Here is a 19,199-nt window from a genome sequence, read left to right as displayed (position 1 = left end):
GAAGAGGAGGAAGAAGGGGAGAAAGAAAAGGAGCGAGAGAAACTGCCGCCCATCCCGTCGGCATCCAGCGCGGCTGCCGGGGTAGGTCTCCTGCGGCCGCCGGCGGGGCCGGGCGACCCGTCAGCGCCCGGGCTGCCGCCCGCCGGGCCCCGGCCCCGGGGAGCGGGACCGTCTTTGCGGTCCCCCTGTCACTTGCTGTGTTTGCCGGTTTTTTTCGTGGCGGTGGGGAAGCGTCGCGTTCGCTTTCTTTCATGTTCTTTTCCGTTGAGAGGCTTTCATTCAAGTTTCTTAAAAATAACAAGTGCAGCTGTAAGCAGTGACATAATGAAGCTATAAATTCTCCATCTACTTATAGTTCTTTAACATTTTACAACGGTCTGCTCTTTTGGGTTAGTCATGACTGAGGGCTTGCAGCGTTGTGAATGTTCGTTAAGGGTTTTCGGGGGAGGAGGGTTTCAGCTCTTACCACACTTAATAGCAAGAGAGCTAGCTGAAAAATACTTCTGTATTTTTAACTTTTTCTTAAAAGGTCTTTTCCGTTTTTTACTTTGGGTTGACGCAAAGATGACAAAACATTTCGATAAGTGATGAATGAGTTAACACGGATAAAAAAAAAACCTGTGAGAAGGACATTTGCGAGAATGATTTCATTTCAGAAACCTCATTGAGATTTTTAATTTTACTGGAGTTACTATTTTCTTTCTGCTGACCATATAATATTATGAAACAAAATTTTCCTGGCGTGAGTTGAATATCTTACACAGCTCAATGTTAAAGCTTGCTGTAACCTACGTCAGTCCAACAACAGAGCAAAAATTTTATCAATTCTGTAGTAACTAACACAGTTGTGACATTTTAATTCAACAGTTCTGATAAGTATCTAACTTACTAGAAATTATCATTTTACATAATTTGAGTTTAAAAGATTGAGCGTCTAATGTTTATGACTGTCATGAAATAATTGTAATGTTAAACGAAGTAGTCGTAGGCAAACTACAAACTCCTTTGAGCAGTTCTGCCAATTTTGTGTTATGCCTACAATGTTCTTCTGAAAGACTTTCAGCTTTGCAAATCTGTCTGAATGTGGAAGAATGTGTTTGTTCTTGTGATTCAAGTACAGATTTGGTGGGAGAAGTCTGTAATGGACAAGTGCCCAGGAGTTATTTTTACCTTTGAAAATCTCCACTTCAGACTGAATGGCAAATGCCAGTCCCTTAGAGTAAAGATACAAGTGCTGGTCTAAAATGTGTCAGGGTTAGCTCAGCTAATGAAAAACATGTGCAACTGGGCAGCCATGTAGAAATCCCACTGCCTTAAGGAATCGGAACTTGTTTGTAGCTGGGCATCCTCCGGGTACCTTTGAACTGTTGCCCACAGGTGTGGAGTTGTCCAAGTTGACCTGCTACAGAGGAGCTTAGACCTGTGTTTAGGTGTGATTGCTTGTCAAATGCATGTGGGACTTTGAATTTACGAAGAGCTGCATATGGGTTTTAATAGTATGTTACAGAGAGGGAGTTTTGTGGACAGATGTAATAGACATTTATTTCTGTAGCCCTGCATTTCTCTGTTTGTAACAGAAGGCAGTTTTTGATCCAAATATACCAAATAGGGAATGCAGGTATGCTTTTGCAAGACCTTTCTGAGTCGCTGTAAAGAAGTTATTGGACTGTTGGTCTGCTAAGCCCTAGTTGTGACCAACCTACACATCTAATTCCAGGGCTTTGAAGTATGTTCTGAGATTCATCATATATGGCATGATTTTAATACAAGTTCTTGTATTAAAAGTTCTGCTTGAACATCAAAAAATGAGTGTTACTTAATCAAATCTTCTCAAACACTTTTAAAGAGAGAAATATGTTCTCAGCTTCCTCCTCGTTAAACTGGGGAAGAGTTTGTAATATATGATAACAAAAGGGGGAAATTATTGTCTTTTAAAAAAAGTCTTTGCTTATTTATGATTTTTTTCCCATTAAAATTCCTTTAATTTAAAAACACATGCCTGATACAAATACAGTAATGTTCCAGGTGGCCTTAGTTTTCATATTCTTTCTGCCTATTATTTCTAAATTTGTAACCATTATATGATGACTATGGTGATATAGATACTATACCTTGTTTCTGTATGAAGTGAACTTCAGATATCCTTGTCTCAAACATCTCTCCAGATTTTGTGTAATTGACATTTTCTTCAGTGCACTAAAGACCCACCATAGGTTTGTGCAACTGATGTGGCATGACTAGAGCTTCCTCAAAGGCAACATGAAGGTGTGACACATCCTTTAAACAGTTTCCATTTTCCACAGTAGCTGTCAAAAAGGTCAGAATTTTAGTAAGTCAATAGATAACCACGGTATCCTTTTTCTCCTAAGAGCATGTGCATGAAAGATGTCTCATCTGGAGTTTAAGCTGGTTGCAAGTTGGAATAAAGGGATTATGTGACTATCTCTATTGTCATTCATATTGTGGCTTTTCCTAGCCAAGGGCCATGTGGAATTGTGGAAGAATGGTTACTTTTTTTTCTTTTTGGCTTTTATTTCTAAGAAAAATTGTGGAGATTAAATTAGCCCATGAATAAATTAACATGATCCTGCAAGGAGTTCAGGCTTTTCTTATGGACCAAATGGTGATTAGAAATAATGCGTAAGGGGTAATGGTTTGGAGGCCAGTATTCAGATTCTGAAAAGGAACTTGTGGGAAGCTAAATAACTTGCCCCCTAGTAAGCAAGAACAAGTAGAGGCTTCTGTAAAGCAAAACCAGTCCTACGTTACATCTTTCAAGATATGAGTAGAAGGGAAAACCCTATTTCTTGCGTAGGCTGTTGCATTGACAGCTACCTTTAGGTAACCTGAGTGTCCTCCATGTCTTCTTGCACAGGGAAGAAAACCTTTCACTCCTCACTGGCCTTTGCTTGTCATGTACATATAGGTCTTGAGTGAGTTATGTTAGGGCTGAGGAGTAGGATTTTCAAGAAACTCTTCTAGATGGTCTTTTGCCTCTTCGCAGAAAGCACTCATGCTCATTGCAGTTTGACTTATTTTCACCATTTAATTTAACTTCAATAATGAAAAACATAGATTTATACAGTAGAATGTTAGTACCTCTCCAGTCTTATGGAGGGCTTAATGCTTTGGAAAACTTCCACTAAGAAGCCATCAGAGTTGCGAGTTATTAATATGCTCTTAAAAAAGAGGATTAAAGATTACTTTGAACCATTTACTCCCTCTAAGCATACTCATTCTTTATGTGGGGGTTCAGTTTTCTGACGGCAGTATGCGTGCAGCGTCTTAGGCTCTAGAGGCTCACTGACCTCCTACAAAATTTTGTAAGTATGACATGGTGCTATACACTTGTCCTAGATTACTCTCCCAGGAGATGTCAGAGATCCTTATTAATGAGGATGTAGTTTCCCAGTATTCCTCCAGGCCTTTACAGTAAAGCCTTTGTCCATATGTTTGTTTAATATTGTTGGAACTGCACTTGGAGCAGGATCATGGAGTTAAATAGCACATGCAATTTTTGTTCTTTCTGAGGTGGCATTAAGAACATTTTTAAATAACTGTTCAACTATATTATTTCAGTGGCATGGCTGGAGTAAAACCTAGAAAGCTGAGTCAGTCAAACAGTCTGTTTCATAAAAGTCCCTCTTCTCAACTATCTATGATATCTATTCCCTATTAATCATAATTAGGCTAGTCCAAGCTCCAGAGGTTTTCTACCTAGAGCATACGTTTTGTGACACAGCAATCTGGATTTGTTTAAAAGTCCTTTTTTCAGTCAGTCATGTCTTGGCCTGGTTGTTCAGGGTCTGTTTTTCTCCAGTCATGTGCCAGGTGATTTTTAAGCATCTTAATATTTCAAAGATTATAGAATAAAAGAAAAAGTTAATGTAATTACATTTTATTTTTGAATGTTTGCTGCATACAAGGAATTTTAAGCTAGAAATTGAAACTTGGTATTTTTAAAGCCAGAAGTCCTGCTGATTGTTCAAATTTATGATTTGCTGAGTTAGAAGCCATGGAAAAATGGCTGTTTGTGCCACAGTTACTTAATATTCCTGGCGGTGTACCAGCTTGTGTACACTGTGGCATGGCGGGTTTATGGGCTGTGTTATTACCCTCCTGGTGGTACTTCAGGATGTTGTGGTGGAAGTGAAGTTCTTTCCTCGGAACTCTGGCTGCATGTCTTAATCCAAATTTACTACTCTTAAGGGGAAAGGGAAATGTATGGATTTAAAAAAATTAATAGGATATTACGTTAATTATTCTATAATTTTTATTCTCGTTTGGGGAATTACAGTTTTGATTTGCATGAAAACATTTTTTTCTAACGACGAACACAGATACCAGATATCAAGCAAATGAATCCTTAGGTTAATGTGAGGCTGAAAATCATGATATGCAGGGAGAGTGTGTATATATTTTTTTTTTTTAGTTGATCTACCTTTGCCTGATATCAACTGATGACTTGGAGCTGAGATGGAAATTAAAATCTCCATCATGTGACTTCCGTCATCTTGGGCAAACCCCTTAACCCACCTATGCTTTGCAAATTCTCCAGAGTAAATAACTATATCTAATAGCACTCAGTGTCAAACAGACCAATTGGCACAATCCTTTGGAAGTCTGTTGTGTGATTTCACTTCTGTTCACTGTTAAAACACATTAGCGCTCAACACTTCTTAGCAAGGGCTTGTGCAGATTCCTTGGTGGCAGCACATACAGGTACTCAGGCAGGTTTTTTTAACTCTGTATTAACCAATGTTTATTAGCTAGCCTTTCTTCAGTGGCAGCTGGTTCTGATGATTATCAATCATTAGTGGTTTATACCCAGGTAGCCAGTATTTAAATTTTATTATCAGGTTAGCTCACAGAGAAGTTTTGGCCCCACATTTCAAATAGTGGGAAATTTGTCTAAACTACTTCAGTACATTAGGGTTATTTGGAAAAAGGAATATGCGGCACTGTCATCTGTTTAAACTGAGCTGGATGTAATGAGGAATAGAAAAGTAGTTAGAAATTAGGATACAGAAAGTTAGAATAATGTTGAAAGCATTCTAATCATATTGTGTTTTCCTCACAGTAATCCAAGGATATCTTCATATCCTGCAAATTAATACTTGAGGTTTTGAATGTAATAGAAAGGAAGTTCATGGTATGTCTCCTGATTCAATTTGAAACAAACTTGCAGAATCATTATTTATGTCTTATTTAGGTATTACCACTCTGATTTAAAGATAAAAGGTATTTAAGTATTCTGTGTAATACCTCATGTGTAAGATTATTCTTTCAGTAATGTATTAGCCCTTTATAGCATGCTGTCATCTTAATTACAGGGGTTGGAGAGAGGAGCCAAAAATCAGTTTTCCACTTTCAGCAATTTCATCACAACTATCAACCAAAAGAAAGAAGGCATCGGAAACAGAAATTCGCCTACGCAGCTTGTTATACCCAATATCAAAAATGGTAAGAGAATAAAAGCCCTGTGTTACTTAGTTACCAATTTAAGAAGGTGCTCAGTGTTCTGCCAATATTTGTATTGTGGTAGTGCCAGAAAATCTAGAAATTTAGGTTTCATTAAATTATGCTGTGCAGTACATTGTACAGGCAGTGATATACATATATATATATATATATATGATAGTCCATCCTCTGTAGAGGTTATGTCACAGAGACAAGTTGGATAAGAAAACCAAGTAGTCCTGGAGGATGAAATAATCATCTTGAGTTTTAAGGAAGATTCAGTAGTCCATCTGCAGATACTGTTTGTCTAACTGCAGTCAGATGGCAGTTTCTCTAGAAATTGTGTCAGAACTTTGTGGAGAAGATTTTTCTGTCGCCATCTGAAGGATGGCAGGGATGAGGCAAGCATAGGGCTTTTAAGGGAGACAGTTGCTGAGAGCTGCTGTTTTTCAGTGAAGATGAAGGCCAGTGAAGACACAAAATAAAATTCACAAGCAAAGACTGGTAAGTTCTGAAGAGTCAGAAGGCCAGAAGGAAGGTTGTTGTGGTATGATGAGGTAACGATAGTTGATGAAAAGATAGAAAGCAGAGCTGTGTATTCAGTATGGTAGACTAGAATCATGAAACCTGATGAGATGACATTGTGGTTAGACCTGAAATTTTTATTAGATTTTTTTGGGCTAGGATATGGAATTTCAGTAATTTGGGACTTTTGATAAAAGGCTGTACAAAATTTGTCAGGTTTGTATTGATCTTGCCTCTGAGCAGGTCCCTTTCAGCCTTATTATTCTGTGGTTCTCCAAGTCTTTATAGCACTCAATGAATTCGAGGCTAGAAAGAAAGAGACTGCATTAATTAAGAGATTTCAGTAGTGTGAGTGTGAAACAACTATGGGCAGGTATTGTCAGTTTCAAAGTTGTACAGAAAAAGGTGGCTTATACCTTGCAGGATTGGATCCTTACTAAAATAATCTTTGTATCCTTGCTAGCTATACTGCAGAAGAAAAAGTCAATACCAGACTTTTTTTTTTTTAAGCACTTTTTTTTATGGAGTAAGGAGGTACTTTCTACTTAAAAATAAAAAAGGGGGTGGGGGGTAATCGCTGAAACACAAAAGGCAGTTATGTGTAAATGATGGCTCGGGCAGGATTTTGTGCTTTCCTCAAGTCACTTTGTACTGCACAAAGAAAACCAAGGTGACTGGAGATGGCCAGTGAAGAATTCTGCCACTGCTGCATAACTTACCAGAGTGGTGTTCTTGAGGGCAATACTTGGCGTAAGGCAAAAAGAAGATGCTGCAAAGCAGGTGAGAGCTCTGCTGATTTTTACAAAGTGCTGTAAGGTCAACCTAACAAAGCTGGAAGAACAACCTTCAGGTGGCCGTTGTTGTCACCTATATATTTTTAAACAAAAGTCTTTGTATATAAATTGCATGTAAACAATTGCAATATTGTTGGAATCTGAAAGTCCTCAGAGAAAGAAAATGTTTTGCCTTTCTCAGATAACATTATTTTCCTCAGAAGCTAAAAGTGACCTCTTGTCAATATTAACTACTCAGCTGCTAGTGTTTTTAACAAATATGCGTGCAGTCGACTTGTAGACTCCAAGCTGCTGTCTTTCATTATTTAAGCATTAATTGTTTCCTGTCCAGCTTCTTTCTGAATAGTTGCTTAATATAATCTTCTGTTATGAAAGTCTGCTGCTTAATAAAATTTAGGACAAAGTAAAATTAAATCTAGTATTGGACCAAGCAATGTGAAAAATGTAGTACCCTTTTGCAGAGTTCGTTTCGCTAAACAGAAGAAATCTGCCCCCTTCCCCCGCTTTTTTTTTTTTTCACCTGACAAGAATAGTAAACTCTAAACGCCTCTCTCTTGAAGTGCCCTCAGTTCTTGCTGCACATGATACTGCCCTGGTTGTAATTACTGCCTCATAAGTACTTAGTTGTTAATTTTCACCACACTAATGCATGGCAATATTTATTATAGTCAAGGATATATTCTTGAAATAGAACTCAATGTGGAAAATTGTGCAGATGTTCTGGTAGTTTCAGGGTCAGGGTAACCTGCATATATAAAACCAGATTATTTTTACTAACAGTCCAAGGTGCACTCAAAATTTTTTGAGGAGGTATGTGTATTCTATGGAAAAAATAATCACTGAAACAAACTTCTCAGTTAAAAATAGTTCTTTTGCTTACTCTGGAATTTGGGAATGATGCTTGCTTGGTGCGTTTTTTTCAGTTTATCTATACACATGCTATCTCTCTGAATATGTGTATATATATGTGCATATACTGGTAGTACTGTAGGCTTGAGTTCAAAGAATGTTAATTTCATTGAAAAACAAAAGCATGGAAAAGGTAATCCTGGTCAATTCAGCGTGAAAGCTAGGGTGATATTTGTTTGCTATGTGGCTGCCACAGAGATTGAATTTCTATAACAAGTCTTCTAATGCAACAGTGATCTGGTATGAAATATATGAACTGGATTGTTCTAGCTCTTCTAAAATTTTACAAATACAAGTAAGATTTGTTTGCTTTACCTACTTTGAAAATTTTCATCTGCCAGTAGCTGTGTTGGTCACTGAAAATAACTGCTGTTCAAAATTCATTCACCCTAAATTTCCTTGTACTAGTCAATTCTGTTTTGTATCAATGAGATTTTCTTCCTCAAAGTTTTTGATCATTTGATCGATGCATGATCAGTCATGCATTGCTGAGTCTTTTTACTTGATGTAACTGGGGAAACAGCCAGAAATGATTGCTTTTTCTTGTCTTGTAGTATTGTGTTATTGCTGCTTCGATACATAAAGTATCAAGTTTCTCCTCAATGGAACTCAAGTGACAAATATTAATTAATATTTTTGAATGTCAGATGAGCAAATAAATCTATTTACAAATAAACTTAAATTATGGCAAGACACACACTGAAGTTGACAGTATTTATTAAACATATTAAAACACAGTTTTAGTATATCTGTTTTAAGCTGCAGGTTTGCATCACTGACAGGGTGCAAGTTAGCAGCTTAGCACCTGCAGCTTCAATTTACTGAAATGAGAAACAGCTTCTATCAGCAGCTGTCTCTTCTACAGATGTGGAGAGAATATTTTCCTCATTTCAGTGTCTTCGGCTGGTTATAATTCAATGTTTAATCCATTTAAAATTGAGAAGACAGAATGAGTGCTAAATGACAATTATTTGTCTTTCTCAGAGTACAAAAATAAGACATAGTCTTAGTTTCTTTTAAGTCAGTGCACCCTGCTTTCAGAGAATGATGTGCAATAGCAGAGCACTTGCAGGGTGGGATTGTTTGGTACCTTGGCTTGAATTAATTTAGTATCTATGTGTCCAGTTTGTTTTTTAAATACTACTCTTCTCTTTAATAGCTTTAAATTCCAGCTGTGAGAGTGGGCAAGGTTCCATATCTATAATTGATGCCATAGTCAGGGGATTGAGGGCAGCTCAGATTTATTACTGTCTGATGAATGGTGGCTGAGTTAAGTCACAATGATAGTGTCTCTGTCATTAGCATGAGTGAAAAGAATCTGCCTTTGGGTTTGGGGGATTTTGTTAGCATCTATTCCCCTGCTGTGATAAATGGAGTAGGCAGCAGAGTAGTGATACTACTTTGATGTTTAGTTAATTTTAAAAAACAGCAACTCTTGGAAGAGGCTTAGAGGGTTCTTAGGCAATTCATAGAGGATTTTGGTTTAATATGTTTGACTTTTGAGGACATTTTTATATAGTGTCTTTTATCACAATCTTACATCATAATTCATATAAATACTTTTTAAAACATGCAGTATAGATCAGAATAAAAAAGCATTTTAAGGATATTTGAGAAGACACTGTCAGTAAAATAGATGTTTGTGTATACTGCATTGGAATATTTTTTTCATGTTTTTGGTGGGTTTACCTTGGCTGGCTGCCAGATGCCCACCAAGCTGTTCTATCACTCCCCTTCCTCAACAGAACATGGGGAGAAAATAAGATGAAAAAGCTCATGGGTTGAGATAAAGACAGGGAGTCCACCTTTCAATTACCATCACAGGCAAAATAGACTTGACTTGAGAATATTAATTTATTGCCAGTTAAACAAAAACAAAACTCAAAACACAAAACACCTTCCCACTGCCCCCCCTTCTTCCCAGGCTCAATTTCACTCCTTTGTTCCCCACTCTTCTACCTCCTTTCTCCCAGGTGGCTTAGGGGGGTGAGGAATGGGGATTGTAGTCAGCTCATAAAACTTCATTTCTGCTACTCCTTCCTCCTCATGCTGTTCCCTGCTCCAGCATGGGGTCTCTCCTATGGGATACAGTCTTTCACAAAGTTTTCCAACATGGGTTCTTCCCATGAGTTGAAGTTTTTCAAGAACTGCTCCAATGTGGGCTCTTTCCACGGAGTCCATTCCTTTAGGAACAGATTGCTCCAGCACAAGTTCCCCATGGGCCACAGTTCCTGCCAACAGTCTGCTTGGGCATGGGCTCTCCATGGGCTGCAGGTGGCTATCTGCTCCACTGTGGTCCTCCATGGGCTGCAGGGGGACAACCTTTTTCACCATGGTATTCACCATGAGCTGCAGGGGAATCTCTGCTGTGGTGCCTGGAGCACCACTGACCTGGGTGTCTGCAGGGTGAGGGCTGTGTGTGTTTCTCAATTCCTCCTCTCAGCTTTTGTGCAGTGTTTTTAACCCTTTCCTATATTACCATAGAGGTGCTACCATTGTCACCAGTGGGCTCAGCTTTGGCCAGTGGTGGGTCTATTTTGCTGCTGACTGTCCGACATAGAGGCAGCCCCATCTCTCCTGTCACGGAGGCCACCCTTGCAGCCGCCCTGCTGCCAAAACCTTGCTACATAAACTCAATACAATGTTCTCAGATCAAATAGAAAGTAAGGAGTAGAATAGAAAGACCTTGTTAAAGCGCTGCTATTTGTACTTAGAATAGGCAGCCAAATTTACTGAGAAGAAATGTTTACAGGTGCTACTGTTTCAGCAGTAATTCTCTGCAAGACAGAAAACTTGCATTTCCCATTTAATTTATTGGAGAGATTCTTTTAGGAGGCTGTAGATGATCCAGTGTCAGCTCTAGCAGAAAAACTGACTGAAGACTTGTCCCTGTATGTCAGAAAATAGTTGGACTTTGGTGTGGTTGTGCTTGAGGTTTTTCTTAGGTGTAGGGAACACCAGTGTTGCAGTTTGTATACTACAATATTTACAGTAGTGTGATGGGTTTACCCTGGCTGGATGCCAGGTGCCCACCAAAGCCATTCTATCACTCCCCCTCCTTAGCTGGACAGGGGAGAGAAAATAATATAACAAAGAGCTTGTGGGTCGAGATAAGGACAGGAGAGATCACTCACCAATTACCATCACGGGCAAAACAGACTCAGCTTGGGGAAAATTAACTCAATTTATTACCAATCAACCAGAGTAGGGTAATGAGAAATAAAACCAAATCTCAGAACACCTTCCCTCCACCCCTCTCTTCTTCCTGGGCACAACTTCACTCCTGGATTCTCTACCAAGCCCCCCCCAGCGGCACAGGAGGACCGGGATGGGATTTACAGTCAGTTCATCACACATTATTTTCTGCCACTTCATCCTCCTCAGGGGCAGGACTCCTCACACTCTTCCCCTGCTCCAGCGTGGGGTCCCACCCACAGGAGACAGTCCTCCATGAACTGCTCCAATGTGGGTCCTTCCCACGGGCTGCAGTTCTTCACAAACTGCTCCAGCATGGGTCCCTTCCATGGTGTGCAGTCCTTCAGGAGCACACTGCTCCAGTGTGGGTCCCCCACGGGGTCACAAGTCCTGCCAGAAAACCTGCTCCAATGTGGGCTCCTCTCTCCACAGATCCGCAGGTCCTGCCAGGAACCTGCTCCAGCGCGGGCTTCCCACAGGGTCACAGCCTCCTTTGGGAACCCACCTGCTCCGGCGTGGGGTCCTCCCTGGGCTGCAGGTGGAGATCTGCTCCACTGTGGACCTCCATTGGCTGCAGGGGGACAGCCTGCCTCACCATGGGCTTCCCCACGGGCTGCAGGGGAATCTCTGCTCTGGTGCCTGGAGCATCTCCTCCCCCTCCTTCTTCACTGACCTGGGGGTCTGCAGGGTTGTTTCTCTTACATGTTCTCACTCCTCGCTCCGGTGGCTGTTTCTCACTGTCCCAACTTTTTTTCTTTCTTAAATATGTTATCCCAGAGGCACTACCACTATTGCTGATGGGCTCGGCCTTGGCTGGCAGAGGGTCCGTCTCAGAGCCGGCTGGCATTGGCTCTGTCAGACATGAGGGAAGCTTCCAGCAGCTTCTCAGAGAAGACACCCCTGTAACGGCCCCCTGCCCACCCCCCCACCCCCCACTACCAAAACCTTGCCACACAAAGCCAATAAAACAGATACTGTAATTACGATAATGGACAACAGTACTATTTGTGACTAATAGCTACCAGTCATGGACTGCTTGGTTTGTCTTTCAAACAGCAAATATAGCAGGATCACTCTGGGTAACTCTAATTCCATGACATCCTTTGACTTTTTTTTTTTTTTTTAATTATATTCTAACTTGCTTAGCTTGAGTTCCTCATGGGTTCAGTTAGATGTGATCAGAATAAGCACTTTATGCATCTGACTTTAGAAGGCACTAGGTTTAATGTTCAGAAGGTTGAGCATCTACAGCTACAAATAGATTTAACAAAAATACTGCAGCACTCATTTCTAAAAATGAAACTATATATGAACTTGAGGTTTTCTTGTGTGAAGTGAGTACTGCTCTATGTATACCAGTGCATGTTACTGGTGTAATACCAGCGCATCTTATGTAAGTACAGTATTTTGCTATTTTCCCTAATAATGAGTTGGACTACAGGTCACCAGTTTTCTTTTTTTTTTTTTTTTCTCTTTCCTAGCAGCATGTCAGCAATACAGTTGTAAAAATCTGGCCTTGTTTTCTTTCTTTGTTTTTGTAATAGGCAAATCATTTGTTTGCAACTTGGTCCAGGAGCTCATTTTTAAAATAGTAGAGACTTCCTTCTTTCAGAAGGCCTTAGATGGGAGACAGACCGGCCAATTTTCTTCCTCCATTGGCTGGAGAGAACACTTTCTTCACAAAGACATAGTTACAAACTCAGGACATGGTTTTTGTTTCTAGGTTTTTATTTCCCTTCAATTAGTTGAAGTTTCCATCGTGTCTGGGATGAGCATGTGGTAAGAAAAGTACTTGGATGAGTAGGGGTTCAAAGATGTAGAATCAACCAGTGTGCATTTCCTTTTTTTTTCCCCGAGTTCCTATGTCTGTATTTTACTAGCGAAGTGTTCATGTATATGATTGCATTGTATTTATTGTTCTTTACTTTTTTTTTAAATAAGTGAGAGACCTACCACCTATTTGCCTCGATGTACGACAAAAGCAGCGCATCTCTATAGATACACTACCCCAAGAACTGAAAGCACCAATTCTTCCTGAACCTTCCCTTCCCATCCGAACCAAAACTGTGAAAGATTTTCAGTAAGTTACACTGGTGTCTCTAAAAATGTACTTTCTTTCTTTGGACTTTCTTCATTTTGTCCTAATTCATACATTTGATTTTGTTAATCTCAAATGAGGAAACAGTTCAGGAAGACTGACAAGTAGTTAGTCTGGCTTGTGATGGTGGGATTCATAACTTTGTTACTGTGAAAATTATCAAAATACTTTCTCTAGCTTGAAGTGTTGTTCTGTTCAAGAAATGGCAAAGCTTGTACTTCAGAGTTAGAAATTCAGTTCCTGACATTCAGTGGATGTTTAGTTTTGGAAAAAAATATGTATGACTTATTGTAGGCTGGAAAATCCCTTTCAATCTTAGGTATTTTTTTTTGTACTGCCAATTATGGTGTGTCCTGTCCATTGAGGTACTGGCATTCTCAAACTTATTTGATACTCTGCACATCAGGCACTTAAATGTGTAACATCATATTTGAGGACCTGGAGTGGTGTTTATGTGGATTGCACTATTTCTAACTTTGGCTAAAAGTGCAGATGACCTTTCTTCATGCATTATGTTAAAGAGTGTCAATTGTCAATATTAGTTTTATGGCAAAAACTTATTTATTTTTTCATGTATCCTTGCTGCTTATGTGACCACAGTTTTAAGCAGCGTAAGTGTAAACTATTCTAGCACTTCTCTGTGAGAGGCACTATGCTTTGTTTGTCTAAGTAAGAAGAGTTTCAAGATTAAAGAGTCTGTGCAGACAATATTTATGTTGCTGCCCTGTAACACTGATTTAGCTAGAAGTAGAATTGATGTGAAATACTGTCTTGTGTTCCACTTCTGTTTTTCCAGATCAGTACAGACCCTTAAGCACAAATGTATCTGCATTAGATTTCTTCCAGCACTGTTATGATACTTGGCACATGATGCTTGATCAGCTTAGCTAGGCTAGCAGAAGTTCCTGGAGAAACCACCTGAATTGTTTTTAACTAGTATAGCCTGTTTCCCTGATGTCAGATCTACACCACAAAGTTTTGCCAGCTTTGCTTGGTTCGCTGTGGGCACAAGGCAATGGGGAACATTTTTTCTCTACTTAACATAGCTATGTTCCCAAAAATTGTGATGTTGACACTGTCATTCCAGGAAATGGCATAACTTTGTTGAAAAACTAATGGCATAGGGTGTGTCTATACTAGAGGATTCTGCCTGCAATTTGTGAACATATATATTGGCAGAGCGTTTCTTTAGTGTGGATGTGTTCTGAAAGTGGTATTTACTAATTCTTTGAAAGTTGTGGGTTTTTTATGTTTGGGGGTTTTTATGGTTTGGGGTTTTTTTATTAGCTTTAGCACCCACAGAGCAGCATTATGCTGCTGTAATACCCTCGAGTGTTTTACAGTAGGATAATCTTGGTCAGGAAATGGGGTGAACTGTTCCTAGGAAGAAGCCCGATTCTTCTATTTTTCAAACAGATGGAAAAAAAAAAATCACAGTTGCTCCAAGAGATGTATGAGCATATCATCTTCATTGCTTTTTTCAGTGTTTAAGATTTTGTGCATTCAGTGAGGAAAAGGAATGCTTTTTGATTAGTCAGTGTGTGTATTTGGTGGAAGAGGAAACAGGTATAGAAGAGAATTTGACAAGAGGTGATCCTTTGCTGGTATTCAGGTGATCTGAAGAGCTGAAATTTTTTCCATATTCAGAATTTTGTACCTATTGACTGCTGCCTAATTATGTAATTAACAAGAATTTTATTCTTTCAAGTAAAGTATTAAAAAGTCATTAGGTTTTTTGGTATGTCCCACTGATAACTTTTTTTAAAATATCTAGTACAAAGAAATGAATGGGGGGAGCAAACTGGGTTTTGTATCACGAGCATAGTAGACAGCTAAAATAAAATTCTACTTCAAAGGTTGGCTGGGGTTTTTTTGTTTGTTTTAAAGGTATGATATTACACAAAATTTCATATACAGATGCTTTCTTTAAGGTGCAATACTTAAAAGGACTTTAAGAGTAAATCCATAGATTTTGTTGTCCCCTTAAGGAATGTGTACAGTTGCGTACAAAGATTAAGTTTTATTTGAAAAATTTGAACAGAAATAAAATTTTGTACAAATGATAATGAATTTGACTAGTTTAGGAGCCTGCATACTTAAATAGATTAGTCTCAGAAATTTTATCATGTCAGTGTATCATCAGCGTAATTCTGTTCTGCTAATTATTTGTCTTAACATACTGAACTGTGACACCATGAATTAACATTTTGAATAAGAGACATTGCTCAGGTGTATCAAACACAAACTATGCTTTTGTTCTCTTGTAATACCATGATCTTAAAATGACAAGGAAGATGTTAGAAAGATACTGATATTATACTTGTCTGTCTTCTAAGTGTGCATAGTGAGGAAAGCTTAGAGTTACAGTGCAGTCTAAAGTCTAAGTGGTTGGGAAGACTGAACCCTTGTATTACCAATATTTTAAAATATTCTTTCTAGGGATGATGTGGAAAAGGCTAAGTCATCAGGAGATTGGAAAGCTGTACATGATTTTTATTCTACAACATTTGATTCTTTCCTGGAGATAAATGCTGCATTTAAGGTAGAAAATAATTCATAATACTATTTAGTACTTACAGTTCTTTGTATCTTCGAACTGTTTACAAAAACATCAGTTAAAGGCTTGCAGCTGGTTACTAATTTTGTCATGATCTCACCTGCCTTTGGTCAACAATCTGTTATTTTATTGATTTATTGATTCCAGTTTAAGCAACTATATTTCAAATGTATATGGAGCTTTAAAATGCCAGTACGTAGTTCTTTTTGTGACACTATGAATGCGTAGGTACTTTCTACACAAACTACAGTTTAAAAATGTGCAAGCTAATGCAGCTAATATGGAGACCCAGGCAAATCCGGAAACAGAAATTCCCTGTCCCTAAAAAAATGTGTGATATGGGCTCAAGTAGTATAGCTGTTCTTGTGTTGGGATGGCATACTCAGTTTTCCTTGGGAAAGATCATATTTGTGTGTGAAAACTTTCTGAATTCATGCTAAATTAATATTTTCTGCCTATTACAGAGCAAACCATGCTCATGATATTTAATATGAACCTAGATAAAATAACCTGTGAATTTTAGTTACTTAAATATTGATTGCTTATGATTTTGTTGCTCTTGTCTGGTGATGATGGACAACAAAGATGGAAGATGAAAATTTGATGTAATTCATTATTTGAAACTCTCTTACATTTTTAAAATAGCACAACAATGTAATGGAGTTACAAGGATATTGCCAATGTGTAGGATTACTGCTGTTTAGCTTCATCTTTCACATATTTATAAAAGCAACTTAGATTCTTATGTTTCGATGAGGAAAATAAATAGTTGTACCTGTATGTGTTTTGTTTACACTTGCTTTTAAACTTTTTTTTTTTCCAAAGATAGCTAAAATATTCAAAACATTTCAAAGCCAAAATGCTTCCTGTATTATCTAACTTACAGAAAGATACCAATCCTCCATTTAATACCATTGAGGACTCTGGAATCAATGCAAAATTTGTGAATGTTGTCTATGATGCCTTATTAAATACTGTAAGTAGAAGAAAAGAATTCATGTTTTAAAACATTGTAACAATTATTTCAGCAAAGAAATATGTTAAAAAGCAATTTATACCAAAAGTTTTTCTCAGATAGGCATGATTTCTGAAGAATCTCTCAAAACATACTTAAAATGGTCCCATGAGAATTGCCATAGAATGATGAAAACTGCTCTAGTAAAAGAGGAGGAAATTTTTGCTACTAGTAATGCACAGTTTGTGCTGTGGTAGATCTCAAAGACCACTTGCAAGATACGACTGTGATGGGACACAGTACGGTGGGAAGTAAGGAAAATAGGAGGATGGGGGTAGCAAAAAGTAGGTACTACGCCTAGTAAACAAAGGACGGGAGAAATTTAGAAATTGTATTTACAGTTTTCAAGTTGTTTAAAGCATTGAAAGCCACTGTTAGCACAACTCCAGGCCTCAGCTAATAGTCTGCAAGGAAAGATACTTAGGAGGTCAGCATCATAACGCAAAGATTTCTTAGCTGGCTTGAATCATGAGCAAAGCAAACTTGCGTGTTTGTACAATATCTTGTATAGAGTATGTATAATTACATCAGATACGATTTTTTTCTCCTTTTCCATAGCCTCAAGATGTTCAGAAATCAGTCCTAAAAGGAATAATTAATGGTCTGCTACAAGAATGGAAAGGGTAATTATAACTAATGTTTGCATTAGTGCTGTGCCAGCACTTACAACTGATACATGTTTTGTCTTTATTGTTTTAGCCAAAGAAAGAAAATGTTCTGATACAACTTACTTGACTCATAAGAACATGTCTCCTTTTGGCAGGCAAATCTGCTGAAATGTATCCTGAACAGTGTAAGCTGACATTGAACCTCTGAGAGGCAGACCCACACCCAGCCTTAGATCCCCCCACAAAATCTCAGCTGCTTGTTGCCAGGGCAATCTTTCGGGCATCTGAACTGCGAGGTGAATTAAGGAATTTCTCTAGAGTAAATCATATTCTCCCCGCCCACACCCCAACAGCAAGTAGGATGTTTTAACCTCGATAATTCCTTGATCAGAAGTTTACTTCACAGTACCGTTCATGTGTGGCAACAGCATAGAAAGGGCAGTGCAGGATGCAGAAAGGGATAGCCCAAAGGCAGGAGGTTTGGGGATGACATTTTAGCAAGAAGTAATAGAAGTAAGAATGCATAGTTTGATTCGCAAAAAGATAGAGCGAGATACAGTGCCTTGTTGGGACTCGCCTGTGACACAGCCCTTGGCTGTTTCTTTCTCCACCTTATACTACCTTTTCTGTGCTGTTGCTGCATGTGTATTTGTGATTATGTAAAAGCTTTGAAGGAGATAAACAGCAAGAAGTACAGAGGCTGCAGTGGTAGAAGTGTATGGAGAATTCTGGCAGGAAATACCAAAGATGGGGCAAATAGACTCTTCAGTGGTGTCACCCGAGATAGGCAACAGCATGGACTTCCCTCTTTGGAACACCTCTTACTCTTCAATTCTGACTTTTTGTTTTTTCCTTCTCTCTTGTGTTATGCCACAAAAGACAGATGCTAAAACAGCCTACTGCCTTTAGAGAGTAGTCAGAATCTTTAAGTGTCCTTTTCAGTTTCTGAGAGCAGTGAAGATCTTTAAATTTGGTATTCTATGTGTATTGGCAAAGCAAAGTTAAATCATAGGGTGCATGATTTCATTACTCTTAATGTGCCTTTATGATGTATACATTTAGTTTTGCTTATTATTTCATTCATTCATAGACCACGAACAAAAGATGATCTTAGAGCATACTGTATACTTTTACAGGTAAGAAAATACAGTATTTTTATTTAAGTATATGTCTGCTTAACTTATAATCTATAAACCAGTATACTATGCAAACAAGGTACTTTGTATAGCTGCGATACTTCACATTTAATTTCCTGTTATAAGAACGTATTAAATTATGGGAGAAGTGTAGGGTATGCATGATGGGAATGGGAGCTTAACGGAAGGTTGTTGATGGGGAAAGGTTGCATAGATTAAAACTAAGAACTAACAGACATGTGATTGTTTCCTATCATTTTGTGGGTTGAAAGAACAAATGTTTTACCAGCTTATTTGTTCTTATTTCTTCCTTATTCCCAGATTTGCTTTATTGGTATGCTGTAACTGATCTTTCCAGAAAGTTTCAGTATATGCACTTTTTGATATTGCTGTAACTTTCTTCAGTGTTGCATTTTATCCAGTAGACTCCCTCCAGTCTATCTGACCAGCTACATTGTCTGATTTCTGTCTGTGTTAACCTATTACCTTTGCTGCTATAGTTGATTTGCATTTATAGCGAATTTCCCCTTTAAATTTTGCCAGTGTAGATAACACCTCTCCATACAAGGAGAGGTTTTTGCTGTTATTTGAGAAGATTGGATGGAAATTTAGGTTTTTGAGGCAATAGTTTTCTTCTCTGGGGTGGTATACTAGCTGTGAATTATAAGGAATATATCCTGCTGAAAAGTGGGAATGTGTGAACTCATATGTAAGAGGGAAAATAAGTTTGGATTGATGTGCAGGGAGACAGAAGCTATGAGAATCTTTATTACTGAGACGGAAAGCACATCACTCGGAGGAGTGTAATTTATGTGCTACACAGTAAATGATAATCCAGAAAAATATATTGAGTACTGCCTTTATTACCTGCGGGCTTTCTTTTGAAACAAAAAGATCATACT

General features: G+C 38.4%; 1 protein-coding gene across 1 annotated transcript in view; it reads left to right on the top strand.

Moving 5' to 3' along the window:
- Nucleotides 1-19,199, top strand: part of HECTD2 (HECT domain containing E3 ubiquitin protein ligase 2) — a 41,828-nt gene that overhangs the window by 1,147 nt on the left and 21,482 nt on the right. Inside the window, exons 2-9 of the mRNA XM_010565034.1 lie at nucleotides 5-81; nucleotides 3,804-3,831; nucleotides 5,334-5,463; nucleotides 12,825-12,963; nucleotides 15,421-15,523; nucleotides 16,425-16,514; nucleotides 17,112-17,176; nucleotides 18,252-18,297. Of these exons, the coding sequence (XP_010563336.1) occupies nucleotides 5-81; nucleotides 3,804-3,831; nucleotides 5,334-5,463; nucleotides 12,825-12,963; nucleotides 15,421-15,523; nucleotides 16,425-16,514; nucleotides 17,112-17,176; nucleotides 18,252-18,297 (678 nt within the window). The remainder of the gene's footprint in view (nucleotides 1-4; nucleotides 82-3,803; nucleotides 3,832-5,333; nucleotides 5,464-12,824; nucleotides 12,964-15,420; nucleotides 15,524-16,424; nucleotides 16,515-17,111; nucleotides 17,177-18,251; nucleotides 18,298-19,199) is intronic.

This window comes from Haliaeetus leucocephalus, unplaced genomic scaffold, assembly GCF_000737465.1.
Source record: "Haliaeetus leucocephalus isolate CR32 unplaced genomic scaffold, Haliaeetus_leucocephalus-4.0 Scaffold184, whole genome shotgun sequence".
Lineage (NCBI taxonomy): Eukaryota > Metazoa > Chordata > Aves > Accipitriformes > Accipitridae > Haliaeetus > Haliaeetus leucocephalus.
Note: the sequence above shows the minus strand (reverse complement) of the source record. Positions and strands in the feature narration are given on the sequence as shown.